This window comes from Centropristis striata, chromosome 19, assembly GCF_030273125.1.
Source record: "Centropristis striata isolate RG_2023a ecotype Rhode Island chromosome 19, C.striata_1.0, whole genome shotgun sequence".
NCBI classification, from domain to species: Eukaryota; Metazoa; Chordata; class Actinopteri; order Perciformes; family Serranidae; genus Centropristis; species Centropristis striata.
In genome coordinates this window covers 11,682,682-11,703,910 of record NC_081535.1, presented here as the reverse complement: position 1 = coordinate 11,703,910, position 21,229 = coordinate 11,682,682, and the positions used below count along the sequence as shown (strand labels likewise).

Below are 21,229 nucleotides of genomic sequence, written 5' to 3'. Positions count from 1 at the left end.
GCACCAAGGACACACTTCTGAAGATTGCAGTGAAATGAAGAGTGTCTGCTGCTACACTGCAGACACACACACCAAACAGGCCTACCCTTTATATGTTTGAACATATTATTGCTTCTTTTACACAGACATGATGAGGCATTTATCTAACCACCGATGCCGCTCAAAACAAGCATCCTCATGATGTGATTTTCTTCAGGAGCAGATTACAGCACTATACTGGGAAACAATTCATGTCCTGTTACTTTTCAGCACAAAATATTAGAGCTGACTGCTTCTGCAACACATGCAGGTAAATACAGGTGGCAGTTATAGAAGATCACATATTGATTATGCACGCTGAAGTACATTAGTCAAAAGAAATTTATATCTGAGGGGGAGAGGAGGGCAGATTAAAGGAGACTGTGGCTTTGAGAGAACTGACATGCTGGAATATTGTGGTGGGAACACCATTTGTTATGCCTACTCTAATATTTCTTGTTACCTGTTGTGGTTAAACTGATGCACAACCCAATGTGGCATTTTTGAGAAATACTATTTAATTTTTTTTAACAATTTGACAGCATCATAGTGCCACAACATTCTAAATGGATTGGGATAAATAAATAAAAAACAGTGTCTAAAAATACAGTGTGTCGTGGACAAGGAAGGGCATGCTCCGTCGCTTCCAGTGCATGCACAATGCGTTTAAAGTTACATTACATCAGCATGCAATTTGAACTGGAAGAGCAACTAAGCAAGGTCACTCAGATGGATGAGAGACATTTAGCGAGCTGTGTAATTAAATGAAGAGACCCCCAGGTCACTGTTAAGTTTTTTTTCAAAATGTCCTCATGGTGCTATATTCATACCAGCCCAGAGCCATTTTTATGATATATCATCCACAGAGGGGCACTAATTGCAGAAACGTTTGCTGGGCAATACTAGAACGCATGAGAGGGATGAAAAGGATTCCTTGTATCTAATCATTGCTGGACAACTAGTACCTCTATTTTCTTCACCTACAACACTGAAGTCTCCCTGATTCTGTGACAGCCTTTGGAAAATCCCACGTACCTGATTCAAGGTCAGAGTTAGGGGTGAGCTAAGCTTGTCAGAGCCTTTCAGTAGAGGGATGAGGTTGGAGCCGAGTGCAAGGACACAAAGAAACGGTGGCAAAAGAAATTTTTGTACGCCTGGCGAAATTTTATGCTGGAACAGGGTGAGCCAGGAGCCTGAGAGGGAGAATCAAGTGATGCAGCAGTCAGGGTCAGTGCAGCCACACAGGATAATATTATGACAAGGCTTAAGGAGGAATTTGTGAGCTTTTTGGGGGTCTATATTACTGCTTGCATTGAGGCTTAATGGAGATCAAAAAATAAATAATTAAACATCCAGTCAAACCAATGTCACACCATGGCATCACAGCTAAAGCTCATTTTCATTCATTTAACTTCTTCTTTATGGTAATGTGTAGTGAACTCATCTTCTCCCTAATGGGGAACATTTGCACATGCAAAAAGTTTGCAGAGCATGCATACGTAGGTGATAAATTCTATGTGCTGGACATGTAAAAAATGTAAAATATGAATGGACATTTGCACACACACATAAGCTTTAGTATCATTTGTATTGTAAATCATATTCAACTGCAATTTATTTTATTAAGGATTAAAGATTTACTTTTACTTTTGCATAATCTAAGCTCATCTGCAGTATGCAGATATCTTGACTACCTATTCAGTACAGCAAAAAAGGGAATTATATCAATTAAAAAACGTCTTCACTTTCTTTTTAAGATTTAGATAAGAATGTCTCATGTCTGTGTGGCAAGTATAGAGCTTAGGTCAGGAGGGTATTTGTTAAGCTTAGAATAAAGACTGGTGCTAATAAGCATAGAAAGGGCGAGGCTTGTTTTCAGTGCAAACGTCAAAGAGAAGCTAATGTAGAAGTGCCTGAGCCTGCATAATGACCAGCAGGGGGCGACTCCGCTGGTTTCAAAAAGGAGTCCAATTGTATAGAAGTCCATGAACAAATGACCCTAATTCCCACTTGATTTATTACTTCAGTAAATGTTTTCCTAACAAGTTTATGGTCTCATTGCTAGTTTCAAGTCTTTTTCAATACAGCATGATGGAAGATAAAGCATTGCATGTTGTGGGGCATGGTTGCGTTGACAAGTTGCTACCACAGCGCACTGTGTGCATCATCTTAAAAACTTTTTAACACAGTGTATGTTTGGTTAATCAAAGAGAATTAACATTTATAACATTGTTAATTTGGCTTTACCAAAAGACGGTCTAGGGCAGGGTTAAGTGGGCCTCCCGTCAGACAAAGCTTGAAGAAAGGCGCTCCCTAATCCCCGCTGAGGTTACTTCCTTAGATTCACTCAATTTCTGGATCATCATATGGGATCATGATTATGCATAACCAAGCTAGCTTAGCATCGTCCTACCCAGCTCCACCTGCTCATCCAAATATGGTCACCTCTGGCTCCAAAAAAAAACAAGATGGCAACAGACAAAACTCAAAGCTTCAAAACAGTAGTCCACAATCTAATGGGTGATGTCACTGTGACTAAGACCTCTTCCTTTTTAATGTTTCCAGCCTGTATACTAAGTTAAGCTAACTGCCCCATGGATCTTTTTCCACATGTAACTCACAAACACTGGTGTGGTATCAATAATGTCATCTAACAAGAAAAAAATCTCATCAACAAGAAAGAAAATAAGCTCAAACTGTTGAACTACTCCTTTAAAGCCATACAGCTGTATCACCAGCATATCACAGCAGGACAGGTTGTGCTCCAAAGGATCAGTAATGAAGTGTACAAAGTGGATCACAGTGGTGCTTCATTATCTTCATGATGCTGCATTACACATCAATTATGTAAGTAATGGTAGATGTGAATGTTGTATAATGGGAAGCTGAATTCACTTTAATTCCTTCAGATTCTACGATGCACGTTGTGGGCGAAGTTTTTAAAGTTGTTAATTATTTTCGCAAAAACTAGTTGAATGCTCACTGATTGCGAAGTTTATCAGAGGGTAGACAAAGATTAATCGAGGACAAAAAGCTGTAATCAAACAGAGTTTGTGTCATGAAGAGGGGTTCATTGTGTCTGCCTTTATATTATCTGATTGGAGCTCTGTTATCAAAGACAGTTTGCAAGCTTGAAAACCAACACCTGGCAAAGAAACTTGAGCACTCTGAAGGACGTCATTCACGGAACTTTTAAACATTAATGCAGTTTTAATGACTGTCCTTAGAGAACCACCAATGTTTGTATGCATGTCTTATGGATACGGTTGCGAATATACGTGTGAAATTGCTCTCTGACAGCTACAGCTGTAATAGGGCTCATCCCATTGTTCTTGGGGCATGTTATTGTCTCTTGTGTATGACTCGAATCCACCACCTACTGTGTACTTCTCCCCCATTCAACTGAAAGCCTGTCAACAGCCATTATTCCTAGCAAGACCTCTGCTGTGATCCCTGCCATGTTTCATCAAAGCGTGGCAATTTATTCCAAAGCCCACTGTCTGAGCATGTTAGCTAGTACTAAAATTATTGCATGTGAGTGTCTGTGTGTGTGTGTGTGTGTGTGTGTGTGTGTGTGTGTGTGTGTGTGTGGGCCCACTGCTATTCTTCTTACGCCCCTAACCTCTTGTCATTTTTGTGGACGAATACCAGCGAAAGGAGCTGAGCAGACAAGTTCGCCTTTCTCCAGTACTATTTCACAATGAAGTCGGAGTTGCGTGTTCGTGTGTGTGTGTTGTTAAATAATTAACACTGTTCGCCGCCTCGCTGCAACTCATCCCTCACACACTGTTCTGATTAAGAGAGCCCCAGGAGATACACACTGCCTGCCTTCCCTGCACAATAACTAATGCCGCATGTACATGTCTGTGCGCCTGGTGTGTGTGCTGGAGGATGGATAAGACACTGTGTGTGTGTGTGTGTGTGTGTGTGTGTGTGTGTGTGTGTGTGTGTACACATGAGTAATGCCTTTCCCATGTCTTCGGTTGTGTGCATTAGTGTCTGTAAGTTTGTCAAGATTTGAGTAGTTTGTGGTTTTTGCATTAATAATACAGAGACATCCTGTGTGTCTGTGTGTCTTGTGCACACTATTACTATGTGCACTTATTAGAGAAGGGTCAGAGGTTAAGGAGTAGGACCAATTTGCTAGAGAAACAGTTCAATAACAGCACAGGAAAAACACATAACATGGTTTGTAGTGAATGTATTTTACTCGGTTAATGTATTTTGTTTTACGCTACATTCTAGATTTGTATGTTTTGCTTAAAGCCAATGGCAGATTATCTTATTGGTGATATTCATTATGTATATTAAAAAAAAACACATTTTACTATACTGTAGGGCTGGGAGATATGGACGAAAAGTCATATACATTTCGATACCGATATATTTATCGCAAAGTGAGAGCAAATGTTTAGTCAAAATCACAGCCAAAATTTGACATGTCACAAGTAGTTTTATTGAACATACTGTATAACAACAGGAGTTCCCAATTTTATTTTAATGAAAGCTCGATAAACATGCACATTTAAATAAAATGATCTTACATAGAAATAGCCTATGCAATAAAATAGGCAAATCTTTTCTGAAATAAATATATTTATATGAGAAAAGAAAAATTAACATTACAAAAGCACTAAATATGACAAACCCTAGTAATGACATAATTTATATATAAAGAAAGAAAAAAATGAACTATATAGATATATGCGATATGGTCTAATTCCATAACACATTTAAAAATATCTCAATATATTTTTCATATAGATATATTGCCCAGCCCTACTATACTACCACAATACTATATATACAATGTGTAATAATGTGTATATACAATGTATAAATACCTATTGATTTTTTTTTAAATGTAAATATTGATAGGTGCAGCTTTAAGCTCATCATTATGAGTAGACAGGTCATTGATATTTTACAAAGCTCTAAGCAATAAGTGAAGAGACCTGCAGTATATTACATCAATATCTCTCATTTATTTATCAATTTGTCTTCTTTAAAGGAATACCTCACCACCAAAATGACCATTTGTTTGTTTATTGAGTCTCCCTTGTTATCATGTATTCTTGGAGAAAAGCTTATTTTTCTTGCATCCCCCCGTGGTGAACAAAGAATCCATAAACTGAAAAAAATCTTGATGAAATTAAGTGAAAGGGGACACTGAACTATTTAAAATATTTCTGCGTAAACAAGAGCATATTTAGAGAAAAGCTGTTTAGTGAAAGTGTTTTATATGAACTAAGGTTTTAGCAAAAATGTGTTTTGGAAGCATACAAGTGGATAAGTGAGATGTTGATTATACTGCATGAGCAGGTGAACTGATATTTCAATATAGTTTAGCTGTTGTTAAATGTGCCCCCGTTACTTAATTTCACCAACAATTTTCTCTGTTTTTGGATTCTTTGTTCACCAGGGAAGCATCAGAGAAAAACAAGCTTTTCTTTGCATAATTAATATACAAAATATGTAGTTTTGGGAGTGAAGTCTATCTTTAAATGTCAGACAAACATTGAAACTCTACTCCTCCATTCCCTGACACCAAAAATGTCCCATTTCTCTTTTTAATATAACTCAAAGCCTATATGTAAGGCCAAAACGCTCTGTTCTTGTTGTCCCATCATATTGATTTGGTTGGTGGACTGTGTGGCCTGCAGATTGGATTAGGGTCCAGCTGTCTTCCAGCCTGAGGGGAGAGTAGCTGTGTTGTGTTTGTAGACAGGGCAGATATAGAAGCTACAGCAGAGACAGTCTGATCCATTGTAACTGTATAGAGCGTCTCTGGAGAGGCATATCACAATGAAAGCTAATGTGGTTTACACAAGTTAGCCACAGAGGAATTCAACATGGTTTTGATGTGTTTCAGGGTGAGAAGGTCAGAGCTGTCAGTCACTCGGGGAATAGTATGATGTTGAGCATTCGGACATGGAAACTGGAACAAAGTCGATAGAAATTGCGTACAGAGAAAGCAGGAAATAGTTAATTTACATCCACCATATGACATTTGCAGTCCTGCTTTTTTATTCACTGTTTCTATCTTTGGGTGTGTCCATGTCACAGTTGAGTTACATCTTGACAACACCAGCCTATACTGCTGTGTGCTTGCAGCTGATAATGGCTCGCACCATTGAGTCATAGCTTAGCAACAAGCCTGCTGTCCTATTTTTGGTTTCAGGCAATTATCCACAATGCAGTGTGGTGGTGTGGTCCAATGACACTTCCAGATTGTGGATGTAATGAAGGGAAAAAGGTCTGTACCCACATCTGTCAAGTGTCTGCAGGGTTTTCCCCAAATATACAAGAATGTTACTAAACCTGGGAACTGAGTGACAACTTTTTCTATTTTAAACCATTGCCTGGTGAAAACTGTGCAATACAGACACAGTATGCCTTCAAGGCAAGAGGGCAAACGGCTACTGCAAGACAAACAAGGTTTACTTATGAGAAAGGAAGGAAAAGTTGAAAAAAATGTACAATTAACTGTCAAGTATTTGCTTAATTCCTGTAGCACTATAGGGATTTCTTTTTAATTGTTAATTTATTCGATTTTGGCTTGATTCAAACATACAACATGGCTAGTTTATCCATCTCAACTCTTAACCTCAATTTTTCCCCTCATATATCACTATTATATTGACTGTAATTGATTTCTAGGAATGTGCATTATGAAATATACAATCTGTTCTCATTCCCAACGTTAAAAGCTTGTCAGTGCCCCTTGGCATCAGATATTAACGCACAAGTCAGCCTTTAGTGTCTGTATGAGACCCGTCAGACTTTGAAGCCAATTCAAAATAGTGGCCAAACCGTGGAATTACAACTTTCGAGTCCATCATATGATTGATGCTGACTCAAGAGGTAAGGGCCATATTTTGAGGCATAGGGCCACTGATATGAAGAATTGAGGCCATACGAATTCAAATAAGATGCAGGAAATGCAATTAGAGCATTGAAGAAACTGTTTCCTGTAGTTGTTACTGTGAATATAACATTGTGGGACATTGCATTTACAAGATTCTTCAAGATATTCCCCAGTGATTATTAAAAAAATACTATCAATAATTTAGCTTACAAGTGATATTTTTACAGTAATTTTAACAGAAGTCATATTGAAACCCTGCTTGTCCCACCATATTGAGCCCAATCTGCATCCTGCAACTTCATAATGTGCTGTGTGATACATACATTATGGTTAAGTAGGGCTGGGCGATATGGACCAAAACTCATATTGCGGTATTTTACCGTGATAGATATTGATATTTTTTTGTGCAAAGTGTTAAGTTTTAATGTAACTCCAAAAGAAATCATCATCAGCCTGTTTTATTTAAAGACTTTATCAAATTCAAAACCTTCTACCTTTTGAAGCAATTTCATCAGATTCAGATGCTCTTCATCTGCCATCCGAAATCCGAAGTACCTCCATATTACAGAACCATTGTTTGTTTTTTCTTAGGAACTAGCTCTTGCTAGTGTGCAGAGAGGAGCAAACAAATAGTGTTCATAAGTTAAGGCAGCATGAAAAGATATAATATATCGGTATGGCGGTATTGTCTCGACTACATATCTCTTTCTAAAATATATCGCTATAACTCGTAATAAAGATATACCGCCTCCCTATGGTTGAGTGTTGTGACAAGAACCACACCCAACTATAAGTCTAAAAGACTTCCTCAACTGTGATGTGGACCCACCGAGGTCAGATTGAGCTGCTGTTTGATGCAGTATGACTGAGCAGGTGAAGGTATTGCTGATGTTGATGCAGGGATCAAACTCTTAATTTATAAATACTTTACAGTGAAGGCAGGGCAGAAAAAAGGAATTATATTTGACAATTTGAATGACAATCTGTGTGATTAATGTGTGTTACTTTCACGAGTAAAATAAATATTTAAAAGCCTCGAGGCTCAAGGCTTCTTCCTGTAATCCAGCTGCTGTAGGGACTGAAAAGAGGTAATTAAAGGGAAGCATTGATCTAATAAGCTGAGAACAAGGTCAGTTCCGTCTCAAGTCAATCATGCTGCTGCAAATGTTTTTATGACCTGCTGTAGCATAGCCCAAGATATTTCTGTCTTTATATAGAACCAAACATTCACTACTTGAATTGACAAAATCAACAAAAATATATAGTATCGTAGATTACATGAAGATTGTGCATTGGGTTTGTTACAAAGTGTGGTGCAGGGAAGCATGGTGAGACTTACGGAGGACAAAAAGTAAGAGTAAGTAAGAGAGCTCGCCTTGCCAGTTCAAACTGGTTAGCTCAGCACTATAAATTGAGAGAGAAATTGACAAATTTAAACGCAATTGGTGCGTTTCTACTATAGTCGAATACCCAGAATGAGGCCGAAGCACCCCTAATTTGAATGTGAGCCGTCCCTAGTGGCCGTTTTTTGGCCCTGTTGAAGAGCAGGGACATTTTTTCTCCCCTGAAAAAAGCCTGGTAGCTGATTGGATAGAACGCTTAACGGAATGTGAAGTAGTACTCGACGCCACAACAACAGGCGCCGTTTTTAAAAGCCGGCGAATTAGCAAGTAGTCACAACAATAATAATCGCCGCCATGTGCATGAACACAGCGACAAGAAAACTAGCAAGCTCTGCTTCTTCCATCTCGGTGTGTCTTTCCTTATTGTTAACATTTGGTGCGTCTCCCGTGTTAAATCTGTTGTGTATGTGACGTCACAGTTGAAACTGTCGCTAAGCAATTACGGTACAATCGAAAACCATACGTCACCTCCGGAGTCTCATAAATCCCTCTTTTTTTGTAATGGAGACACGCTGAGTGAGTGGCCATTTGAGAGGGCGTGGCCTGAAACTTTCCCAGCGTGCCTGAATAAATACTGTTTTCTCAGCTTGCTCATACCACCACCCCCATTTAATTTCTTGAATATGTAATCATCAATATAATACATTCAAATTAAGTAAATAATTTCTCTATCATTCAGGATTTATCTTAATTAGCTGTCATTTTCATTACAAATCCTTTGACCAATCAGATGCAAGAACCCACCTACTCATACACCACATAAAACGGTTGCAGCTAAAGCGTGCTCCATCTTTAAGCACCAGGACTAGATGGCCTCCACAAAAAACTCAAAGGTTATGGCTTTGACTTAAAACTGGTAAATAAAGAAAACAAATAAAATGCGTATGAGTGTTTTCTTAAGAACAAGGGTTTAAGTTAACAACTAGTGGAGGAGTTGGTGCTTCCTCACAGGGTTTTTAATGAATCACACCAAAGGACAGTTACACAACCTGGAATAAATGACTTAAAATACAAATAAAACCTCTGTGAATATGCGCTCATGGGTCAACATCTTCATTGTCTTTGTTGTGACCTGATTTAAGGTCAGAGTTCACAGGTCGCCCACAGCTACCCAGTTGGATGATTGAAGCAATGAAGGTCATGATCTTTCTCTCTGTCTGCTTTGTACAGTAAATTATTCTGTTCCTATTTAATCTGCTCATTGTAGAGTCGGAGCAAAAATGAAAAATATCTATATCTAAGATAGCTTTGTCTCGCCTTCATCTGATATTCCCTCAGTCTAGACTTTCAAATGATCCCCGTTTCATCAAGAGATGCATCTGATTAGGAAAGTAATGCTCTCAAAATGCTGTTTCATTGTGACTTTGAAAGCCCTTATTGGAGACTGATTCTTCTCCACTACTTGTTATATATATATCGATAAGATCTGTGTCTTGGTGTGCATTGTTCTTATACTCTTCAGCTCAAATTTTCACATTTTCGAGAGGTATATTGGTGTTTTGATTATTGCCTTTCATTAATTGGTTTTGACAACACTTTTAGATTTTTGATTTTGTTAATATATATATATATATATATATATATATATATATATATATATATATATATATATATATATATATTTTTTTTTTTTTTTTTTTACATTTTGGAATGTTTACTGTGACTTAAAGTATTCTTTTTTCTGTCTCGTATTATTGTGTTATTACCACAAAGACCACATATGGCTGTTTTAAACTGTTATTACTACAACTATTGCAAACTTGTTGTCTCTCCCAAGGTTCGTGGCATATACTTTTATCTTTCTATTTTACAATAGACCTATGGGTATGTTTTTTTATGAGTTCTTAAGCAGTGGGCATGAACAAAACTCTTTGGGATTAGGCATTAGCAAGTCACGGCATAAAAATATGTGTTGTCATTCAACCCTGTGCTCAGCTTGAATATCTCACAGCACAGAATCTCAGTGCTTGTTCTCTTAAACCTTTTCTATCTTTCTGGTCCAGCCGCAACTCTGGTTGTATCAGAAAATTGCATACTGATGTTCTGCATACCACTCAATATGTATATGAATGTTTGAATTAAGGAATACGTATACTATTAAGTATTACAAAAAATATTTCTAATCAAAGTCTGTATATGGAGGAGGTCAGGCTGGGTGGACAGGTCACAGAAACAGAGACCACTGTTCATGTCCCATATGAAAAATGCCTGGAAGTATTGATGCTGGTTTTGAAGGCTAAGGGTCGTCACTGATTTGATTTAGATTTTTCTTCTGTTCACTCACTTTGCATTTTGTTAAGTGATAAAAAAAAAAAACATTTCTATTTTTTAAAGCATTTACACCACATTGTTAACTTACTTTAATTGTGTACGTATCTGAAGTTACGTAACGTTTGTACTTATTTTAAAACCATGATCTTTTCCTAAACCTAACCAAGTACTTTCATTTCAATCCACGATGTTAACCACATGTTTAAAACTGCAACTGTAATCCAGGAGGAATTAAAATAACGAATTTCCTTTGAAATGTAACTGAGAATGCAATTTAGTTGTATAGGAAAGTCATTTTTAGAAGACAGGGTGGACATGACTGTATTGATCATGATGTTACCGGTTTGGGCTAACATTGAATGAAAGTTGTTTATCACAAATGCAAATAACATTACTTCTTCCACTCAATTTAATATTTTCCATGATTATTTTAAGGCAAATTAAAATGATTAAATACTTCAGTGTTAAATATATATATATATTTATTTTTTTTACAGTACATTATATATGTGATTTTCCTCTTAAATGTACCTTAATGTCACTTGCTATTATTTGTAATTATTTTATCCAGTGGTTAATAATTTAAATTGTCTGAATCATTGGTCAGTCTGAAGAGCAGCAATGCATTTTGAGCCATTTGAGTATATCCAGTAAATTTATGTTTCATGCTGAGAAGTTAGATATGGAAGATCCAGGTAAAATTTTTAACAGAAGACAAACTTTTTTGGCTTCATGCGCCGCTGAGCAACTTTCATAGGAGGACATACATGGTTGGTTTTTCCTAACCCTAACCAAGTGGTTTTGTTGCCTGAACGTAAATTTATGTTTCATACTGAGAGGTTTCTTGCTAATCTATTGGACATATCTGGGTGTTCATACGACTTTGAACATGGCCCGTGTTTCCCTTTGTCATCATCCCTTTATCTTGTCTTTCTCCACTCCTCTTCATTTCCACCTGCCCTCTGTTTATGTTACACCTCTCCCCATTTATCTCTCACACCACCTTATTCACCCCCTCCATCATTTTGCCTCTCCATTTCATATCCATTCATCAAATCCCTTTGTATCCCTATTACTCAGCTCGTCCTGACCTCTTTCTCCCTCTCGCTCCATGTCAGCTCGCCGCTCTCTCCGTCTTTGTTTCTATCACCTGCTCAGTCACTTCAGCTCTCCTCACTCCCACCATCCATTTATCTCTTCGCTCCCTTGCCATTTCTTCAACTCATTTCTATCGCTGCTGTTGAATGCTGATTTCCCTCTCTCTCGCACTTCTTTTTTCTATGCGTTCCAGCCCGAGATCCTGTCTATATTACGAGCAGCATTTGTAGGATGATTCTATTACATGTCTTCCAACTGCTGGATAATTCAATAAGCACCACTCAGATGACACACAGTTATAATCTACTTAATGAAGCCAGTGTGCTGATGAATTGTGTGCTTTCTCCTCCGTCATTTCTTCTCTCGCTAACCCCCATATCCCCCCCACTCATTTTCTCTCTCTCTCTCTCTCTACTCCTCTTCTCCCATCCTTCCCTCCTCTCACTCTCTGCAGGGTGTTGATGGAGAGCCATTCGAATGACAGCCGGGACAGTGGTCATCACTGGTGGAATTCTAGCTACAGTTATATTACTCCTTATCATCGCAGTACTGTGCTACTGTAGGCTGCAGGTGAGGCCACACAGACACTTTCACATTCACTGGTTTTCCTCTGAAAGTCCACAGAGCTGAAAATAAGGGCTGTCCTTTAGTATAGCACTTTGGTGATAGTCATAGGACTATTTTGTGTTTCGGGCATTCATTTACCAAAACTATTAACTTATAAGTGAAGCTACGTCCTTTGTTTATGTCTGTCAGGGCTTGTGTATACAGGTGCATTTCAATACGTTAGAATATGATGGAAAAGTCAATTTCCAGTAGTTCAAGTCAAATAGCCCCAACCAAGTATTGAGTGCATATAAATGGACATACTTTTCAGAGGTCAAAATTTCCATATTAAACATGCTTTTTAAAATTGGTCTTTTGTAATATTCAAATTTTTTGAGACACTGAACTTTAGGTCTTCATTAAATGTAAGCCATAATCATTATAATTAGAAGAAATTAAATAAATTAAGACATGAAATGTTTCATTCTGTGTGTAATTTATCTATATAATGTGTTATTTCCACCTTTTGACTTGAATAACTGACATTAATAAACTTTTCTATATTCTAATTTATTGGGATGCACCTTTATTAAAGCTAATAACTAGTATTTTATGATTCACACATGTTCAAATGAGGAGCTACTTGATATAACGATGTTCTTTTCAGAGATTCAAGCCACTTTTGTCCGAGTGGGTGTAATGAATTGTAATTTCTAGAGTTCACTTTCAGGCCATTTAGACTGTTACAGCTGGAGCTCGCACAGCTGCACAAAAGGAAGCAGATTTGGGATAAAAGTTGATCAATTAAAGCAAAAGTTTAAATTTTGATATCTGGAAAAAAGTTAGAGGAGAAGATTGCTACCACTCTCCATGTTGTTAATATGCGTAAAACATACAATGTTGGCAAAATCTACCTTCCAGCAACTCTCTAAGATATTAAAGAGGAAAAAATCTACTAATCTAACTCTCCACCAGAGCAAACAAGCACCTGAACTGAACTACTGCTTCAAGAAATCGATTGAAACGTAAACATTTGATGAATTAAAGCAAGACTTTGCATTTTGATATCTTAAAAAAAGTTAGAGGAGAAGATTGCTACCAGTTTCAATGTCACTAATATAAACAAGCCTATAGCCAGTAGCTGGTTAGCTTAGCTTAGCATTAAATGGTTGCAAACCAGCAACTCTCGAGATATCAGATATGAGGGAGGAATAAATCTACTCATCTAACTTTCCACCAGAAAGCGAACAGGCACCCCCCAAAAAATGCCCAAATGCCGAACTATTCCTTCAAGAAAGCAATTTAAAATTGACAAGCAATTGTGACTGAAATCAAGGAATATTCTGTCTTTACTGAAAGTCCAGGCAGTGAGATGCCTGGCTGCACAACCCTTTGTGTTCTTGATGGAAAAGTTGTGTTTTTGGAGGACCCGTAAAGCATATCTAATAATATCAGGGTTTTGTAATAATGGCCAGTGATCATGCTGCTGCGACCTATTTGACATAAAATGTCATGAAATGTCATCCAATATTGCAGGAATCGCTCAGGACGTGCACAATCGCAGCTAATCTTTTTGTGTCCGTCTTTCTGTGCTCTGGTGTTTAGATCAGGTCTTGGCCTGTACTCTGTAAGAATAAAATGAAAATGGAATTAGGTAAAAAAAAGCTGCTTTGTGTTTTCATGCTTGACAAACTCCAGTTAGGCTGAAACATCAACCTAAAAACACCACCGGGAAGCATTACTGCAGTTTGTGGATTCTTATTAAAGCATTTGGGTTTTTTTCTGTTTTATATTATACTGTATAAGCCTACTTTCTTTTACACTGAGCAAATCCCCTGTGCACCTCACTGCCTGGACATTTAATGGAGCATTAAAATCAGTTTGGTAAACAGAAAATGCTTCGATTTCAGTCACAATTGAACTCATGCTTATTACTTTTTAATCGCTTTCTTGAAGCAGTAGTTTGGTTGAGGTGCTTGTTTGCTCTGGTGGAGAGTTAGATTAGTAGATTTATTCCTCTCTAATATCTTTGAGAGTTCCTGTTAGGTAGATTTTGCCACCATTGTATGTTTGTGCATATTAACGACAAAATATTAACTGGAGAGTGGTAGCAATATTCTCCTCTAACTTTTTTCCAGATATCAAAATGTAAACTCTTGCTCTAATTGATCAACTTTTATCCCAAATCTGCTTCCTTTTGTGCAGCTGTGCAAGCTCCAGCTGTAACAGTCTAAATGGCCTGAAAGTAAACTCTAGAAATTACAATTCATTACATCCACTCAGACCAAAGTGGCTTGAATCGACGAAAAGATCATCATGTTTTTAAGTAGCTTCTCATTTAAACATGTGGGAATCATAAAATACTGGTTATTTCTTTAGCTTTTAAATACACAAGATGTGAGTCTCAATTTAGTCTTGGGACATTAATAATATATCATTTTCCTTGAGGGAGCGTTATAATAATTTCATCAAAGAATCCAAAATTTGAAAAGCTCCGTACAGTATTTTTTATCAGCTTTGCTCTAAATACCCGAATGCATTTCATAAAACATTTCAAGAGCAGTTTGCAAGTTTATTTAGCCTATCTTAGATGATGGGAGATAATGCTGTTATTATCTCAAAAACTGTCTTTAAATGTATTGTGAAAATGATTCTTCTTTCATTAAATGCTTTCCATTGGGGTATGGTGTTTGTACACTTCAGAAGTCAATCAAACACAGTTTATATGGAAAAGGAGGAGGGGAGGTTGGAAACCAAAACAATGGTTCTGACAGTGGCTGAATGCTGCAGTACTAGAAATCTTTTCACATTGCATGAAGTCAAAAAATATTACATAATGGAGTTTTAAAGGGAGCAGAAGAAATAAAAATGATGTTGTGACAGTCAAGATTGGGCTGATAATCAATGAGTACTCTTAATATGTATAATGTACAGGTGCATCTCAATAAATTAGAATATCATGGAAAAGTCAAGTTCCAGTAGTTCAAGTCAGTAGTTCAAGTATTGAGTGCATATAGATGGACATACTTTTTTTTAGAAGAAATTAAATCAATTAAGACAATGAAATGTTTCATTCTGTGTGTAATGGTTTCTATATAATGTATTATTTCCACTTTTTGAATACAATTACTGCTCTTCTGTTAGTAAAAGGTTGCTGACCCCTGGGCTAGGGCTTTCTACAGTAGCTCACTGTGTGTGTGTGTGTGTGTGTGTGTGTGTGTGTGTGTGTGTGTGTGTGTGTGTTTGTCTGAATAAGAGGCACCTTGGATGAAAGCCCTATATAAATCATTTACCGAGATCAAGTGAAACCTAAGGTAGCATTACTCAAGTGGAAATTACATGATTCTTTCCACTTAGAGCAGATTACAGTTATTGGGAGTCTTATATTTCACAGCAAAATCAAAAGTCATCCACAAATTATGGCTTCTTATTAGTTGGCAGGAAGCCAGGAGTGAATCTGAAAGCTACATTTTGTGGGCCAGAAATAGCAAACACAAATTTTCCACTGAAAAGTGGATTCTCTTTACAAGTCTGTTTGAACTGTAATTGTTGAGGATTTGGCACGAAGAAAAATATACTCAGAGAGAAAACATTTTTGACATCATGCTGTAGAAACGGTGCAGCTCGGGTTTCAGAGCACCTCATGGAAAATTGGCTAAAGTGGGGTTAGATTGTTGGGTGAATGGATGCTTCCAGGGTGTGCAAACAACAGACTGTAGTACTGTTATGATGATAATAAATGTGTGGATCCATAAATTGAAGCTGCATTTATTCTATATGGATTTTTATTTGACATTTTCTTCTACTCAGTGTGCACAAAACCTCTGGCTTTCTGGCTGCCATGATTGTAAAATAATACTACGTAAACATAATTATTATAACATAGAGGCTGACCTAGACTTTATTGGCTGGATAGTGGATGAAAACTAATTTGCCAAAGCATTTATTTTGCTGTGTTACTACAAACACCATGGCCATGCAGGCATTTTAGTGTAATAAATGTCCCTCTCTTTCTCTTATCGCTTCTCTTTATTGTTCATTAACTTCTTGTTATGCCTCTTTTCAATTTCCCTCTTCTCTCTTACATTTTATATCACTCTGCCATGTTGCTAATTCTCCCCCTGCCACTATCTCCCTTCTTCTTCCCTCATCTCTGTCCCTTTCTCCATCTCCAAACATCAGTATTATTGCTGCAAGAAGGAAGAGTCCGAGTCGGAGGAGGAGGAGCCAGACTTTGCCGTTACGTCCCGCCTTCCACCGGTCCACTCCAATCACAACATTGTGGCGGCGACGGCCGCCGCCTCCTCCATCCCCAATGGCCCCGCCCTCTTCTCCACCCCTCCGCTGGCCAGGAAACTAACGCGCTCACAGACCTTCTGTCCTTCCTGTACGCACTATGAGCTGCCTTTCTACCTCCAGCCGCCTCCCCCTCAGCCGCAGATCCTCCATCCGCCAGATGGGTTGAGGAACGGAGGCGACCGGATCAGCTACCGCAGCGTCCAGCAGCAGGATCTGGACCTGCCAGTGCCTGTGAACATCACAAACTATCGTAAACCAAACCTCGCCCGGTCCGTCACCATGAGGGACATGTTCACACGCAGCTGCAGCATCAGCACTGATGTTTAGCTGGGGGCGAGGTTGGTGTAAATTTGAAAGAATCGGGATGGCCTAGGCGGGACTGGGCTTGAGCCAGACTGTGTGTTTGTCATCTTGACCAGTTTAGTCCAGTCTAGTATGGTCTGATCTAGTCTGGTCTCGTCCTACTGGTCACCTCTTGCAGAATGAAGGACAGATGGCTCTCAGGACAGGATTTTAAAAGTACTATGCTCAGGTCCGGGACCTTACACTTGGGCCACTATAGAGTATAAAGTATTTAAAAGATGTTAAATTATCAAAAACATGAACTTCTTGGTTTGTTTTGTTTTGAATAGCTCTTTTTTAACAATAAGAATGGAATTTGTTTTACGATTTGATAAAGTTTGTGTAGCCCTTCTTCCTCTGGACTCTTCAACCCATGGCCTGAAAGACACACAGATTCCCGCCATGTCAAAATGACATAATCGGCAGGGATTTTCTCTCTGCCATAGCTGCTACTGTACAAACAAAATATGATTAGGAGAAGTCCAGTGTTTCCCTCTCCCATGATGGTATGATCTGTCTGTTCCTCCATCCACAGATTAAAGAGATTATAAAATATCACTCACCACCAGTGGAGGAAGGGGGATGCCATGTTTTTAGCTGCAACCCACTGACATTTCAGATAGATAACTTAGGCCATAATATTTTAAGACATAAAGGGCTCACAGAAGATGGAAATCCCTGCTTGTTTTCCACATCCTTTCATAGAGGTCTCCAGTTTGGCGAGAGGCTGGTTTCTCTGAGCGTCTGCTGACAACACAAAGTGCATATCCAGTATACTACACTTCAGCAGAGACAGACCTCTGTGTTCTTGCAGGTGCCAAAGGGGAATGGGTTCTTGCATATGTGTGCATTTGTGTGACTGTGCTTGCATGCATGTGTGCGTGTGTGTGTATAACTCGATCAGTTGTTATACCAGGATTCTTATCCCATACAATTAGACACAGTCTGTTTCCCCTATGTATACTGAACCCAGTGGTGGGTTGCAATAACATTTTAAACATTTATTATAAAGGGTGAAGGGATTGTATTAGTTTGCCACTTTACCTTTAAATTTATGCTAACGACCCAACCAGATGATGTGACAAACTCTATTTTGTAAATGTTTATTTTGCTGATTAATGCTATAACACAGAAGTTTTCAGGTGGCAGTCAGAGGAGTAAAACGTTTTTTACGGTAACACTTTACAGTGTGATGTTCCTTTTAGTTCCTCACTGAGGTTTTATTTTGTGGACTCTTCACTGCATTCCCTGTGTCGTCTCTGATTTGTTGATATATGGATTCATGGGCTAAAGATTAATTCACCTTTAAAGGCACATCTATAAATATTTAACAGGCCATAGCGTACACTCCAGTCACTCTCTTCTCTCGACTCGTTGGACTGAGGAATATTTGCTCTTCCTCTGAGGTACTCAGAGAGTTCCTTCTTGGGATTGTTTTTATTTTTTGCGCTTGGCTGACCGGCCCCACTGGAGGGCTGATTTTCTGACTGGAGGAGCAGTGGCCGAGATTTAAGGACACAGGACACACGTTTAATGAATGAAATTATTGATTTAAAGAAGAAATGCTTGTTGTTGTGTGAGGGGCTTGATGCTGATTGAATTGTCCCTCTTGGACCTCCCCTCTCTTAAAATTAATGGTAAACGCCGTTGTACCCCCCGCCCCCCCTCCCCCACCCCCACCTCCCCCTTCTCTCTCTGTTGATTTTGTCAGCAATCATCCTCATTTATATTCCCAAAGAGTGAAACAGTGAGTGATTTTGTTTCAAGTTTTTTTTCCCTCTTGTGACATGTGCTTTCCTGCAAATACACTACGACACACACACACACACACACACACACACACACACACACACACAGTACACACACTGTCTCAATGCTATGCTTTCCTTACTTTTTAAACAGATGTGACAGTTGCACAGGAAATTTTGTGCCATAATAATTATGAGAGAAATTTATTATTAATATTATTATTATTATTATCATTATTATTACAAGTGTATATTCAAATGCAGTGTTGCTTTTTCCCTACAGTATTTGAATTACTTGCTTTATTTTATGATCCAGCTGGTTTTTCAGACTAAGTACAGTACAGCAGAAATGTTTCTGTCCTTGTTTCTAATATATAACTAACAGACACATTGTTGCTAATAAAATGGTGTGAAAATCTTTCTGATCTGCTTGGTTGTTGCTGTTAATTTCACCAAAGCTAAATGTTGAGTCAAATTCTCTTGTGGCTAAAGTCATTTGTTTAATTCAAGAATTGTTTTTACACATTTAAAGATGTGATGTATAAGATATGAACAGAAATTTAGTTTAAAACTAACTAAAAATTAACTAACATTATCAACAGAATGAAGAATTTACAGTGTTGATGTATGTTCATAATGTCTACGTACTGTGTTGCAGGCATATCTACTGAAATTTGCATGCTGACCAGCTAGCCCAGCCCAGCAAATAATCTCCAGAATAAAAAAACAGAATAAAGCTATATTCTTCGGGGACCATAGGGCTTCTTAAGTTCTTAAACCTGGAAGTAAGTTAGTATTTTAGCGCCCTCGGGTCTCTCCTCTCAAACTCAATGAGGATTTTGAATGGATATTTGTTAGATGCCTGAAATAAGGTCTTTGGCTAACACAAGCTTAAAATATGTTAGCGTTTGGCTGTATGACATAAAATATGTAAGTAATCCCCCCACTTGAGAATTTAGGTTTTTTTTCCGTGTCCTTAAAAAACAGTTAAAGAGTGGCTAAATGAGACAACAGTGGTTGTCGGGGACATTAAACGTTATCACGCCGGACACGAACAGAGACTCTCTCATTAGTCCGCCCTACAGCCTCTAGTCGTGTTTTTAAAACTCTTGTAGATCGTAGATTAGGTTAACAAAGAATTTATTAGGCTACAGATTCGCTAGCTTGTCAAAACCGCTGGTTAGCTTGTCAGAGGCTGTCTGAAGCTAACGTTAGTGACGTAGAAGTCATGCAACCGTGGTGTAGTTGGCTATAGCATAATGTTAGCTTTTTACTCCTGTTGGCTGCATTAACACTTCAAACATTAAAGATTATCCTGCTGAACAGAACGCAGTAGCATCAGAGATGTGTGTTTGCCACAGAGCCTATTTTCTGCCATGATCCAAAATCCAATTCAAAAATAGAAAAAATATCTGCAAATTCTCAAATTTGCCTACAAAAATTCATCACTTTGTTTGCTCTGTACTGCAACAGTCACAGAACACAGAATCTCAGTTTGGGAGTAGGTCATTTGTTACAATGTTGCCTCTCTTCTTTTTGGAGCTTTGGCCAGTAACTACATATTGCCTTTTTACAATTATGTTTGCATTGTGTTTTTATATGAAGTGCCTCTTGATAGGAAGGTTTATCAATGGGCATTAACTGTAATGAGAGTGTGTATTGCCTGGGCAGGACTCCACAGGAGAATATTTCTGCAAGCTGCCAAATGTTGAACAGTGGATTCAACCAAAAGCACAGTGCATCATCCTGGATTATCTTATTTAGTGAACTGCTAAACGCAGGGTAAATATCAGCTAGATGAAATATATGCTGCAAACAGCAGAGCCACACAGAGAGAGGGAGAACACACAAGATTTATTTTTTGTCTAGATTTGAAAGCAGGATTGCTTTGACTGATCAAAGCAGCTTTGTTTGGATGTCTCTTTGAAGGAAAATGACCCATCCTACATTGAATGGGAATCTAATTCTGCATATGTTGGCTATTTGATGTTGATGGAGCTAATAAGCCAACATCTGTTCATCATCTCAAATCATAGAGCAAAATTGCTGTTATGCTCAGCCAAAAGATGTATTATCTAAGAGCTTCCAGGTGGAAATATGTCTCAGAGAGAAATCAGTGAACCTACTAGTATGTTTCAGACACATTAGAAGAGATTAAACAGTGAAGCCTGCCAAACCTCTAACCACAGCAGCAGCGATAAAGTCTGTCTGCACACAGATCCAGTCGGCCCTGAGGTGACAAGGTGACAGCAAACATGTTTGAATGGGAAGGCTAAGAAACAAGAATGGGACGCTTAAAGTGTGATGATAAACCAACCTGACAGTCAGAGGCGAGGAGAGGATAGCCACAATGAAAAGTTACCCGTACAGGAAAGGCTAAAAGAGGAAAATGGGAAGCTTTATTCTGACAATAATCTGAGTGAGTCAGAGAGTCAAGCAGACTAATCATACAATAGAAAAAAACAACTGAAAAGTATTTCAGAGAGGAAATAGAGGTAGTTATTAAAAGTATGAGTCAGAGCTAATGAATGAGAAATAGCACATAGCACAGAATACACAGACAGATGGAGGCGTAGAGGAGCTGATATCAAACCGAGGCCTCCCTGGCAGAGACATGAATAGCCATTTTGTGATGG

General features: G+C 38.3%; 1 protein-coding gene across 1 annotated transcript in view; it reads left to right on the top strand.

The window, feature by feature from the left end:
• Positions 1 to 17,989, top strand: part of fam163ba (family with sequence similarity 163 member B, genome duplicate a) — a 30,942-nt gene extending 12,953 nt beyond the window's left edge. The window contains exons 2-3 of the mRNA XM_059358410.1: positions 12,113 to 12,228; positions 16,387 to 17,989. Of these exons, the coding sequence (XP_059214393.1) occupies positions 12,136 to 12,228; positions 16,387 to 16,830 (537 nt within the window). The 5' untranslated portion in view covers positions 12,113 to 12,135 and the 3' untranslated portion in view covers positions 16,831 to 17,989. The remainder of the gene's footprint in view (positions 1 to 12,112; positions 12,229 to 16,386) is intronic.
• Positions 17,990 to 21,229: the final 3,240 nt, after the last annotated feature.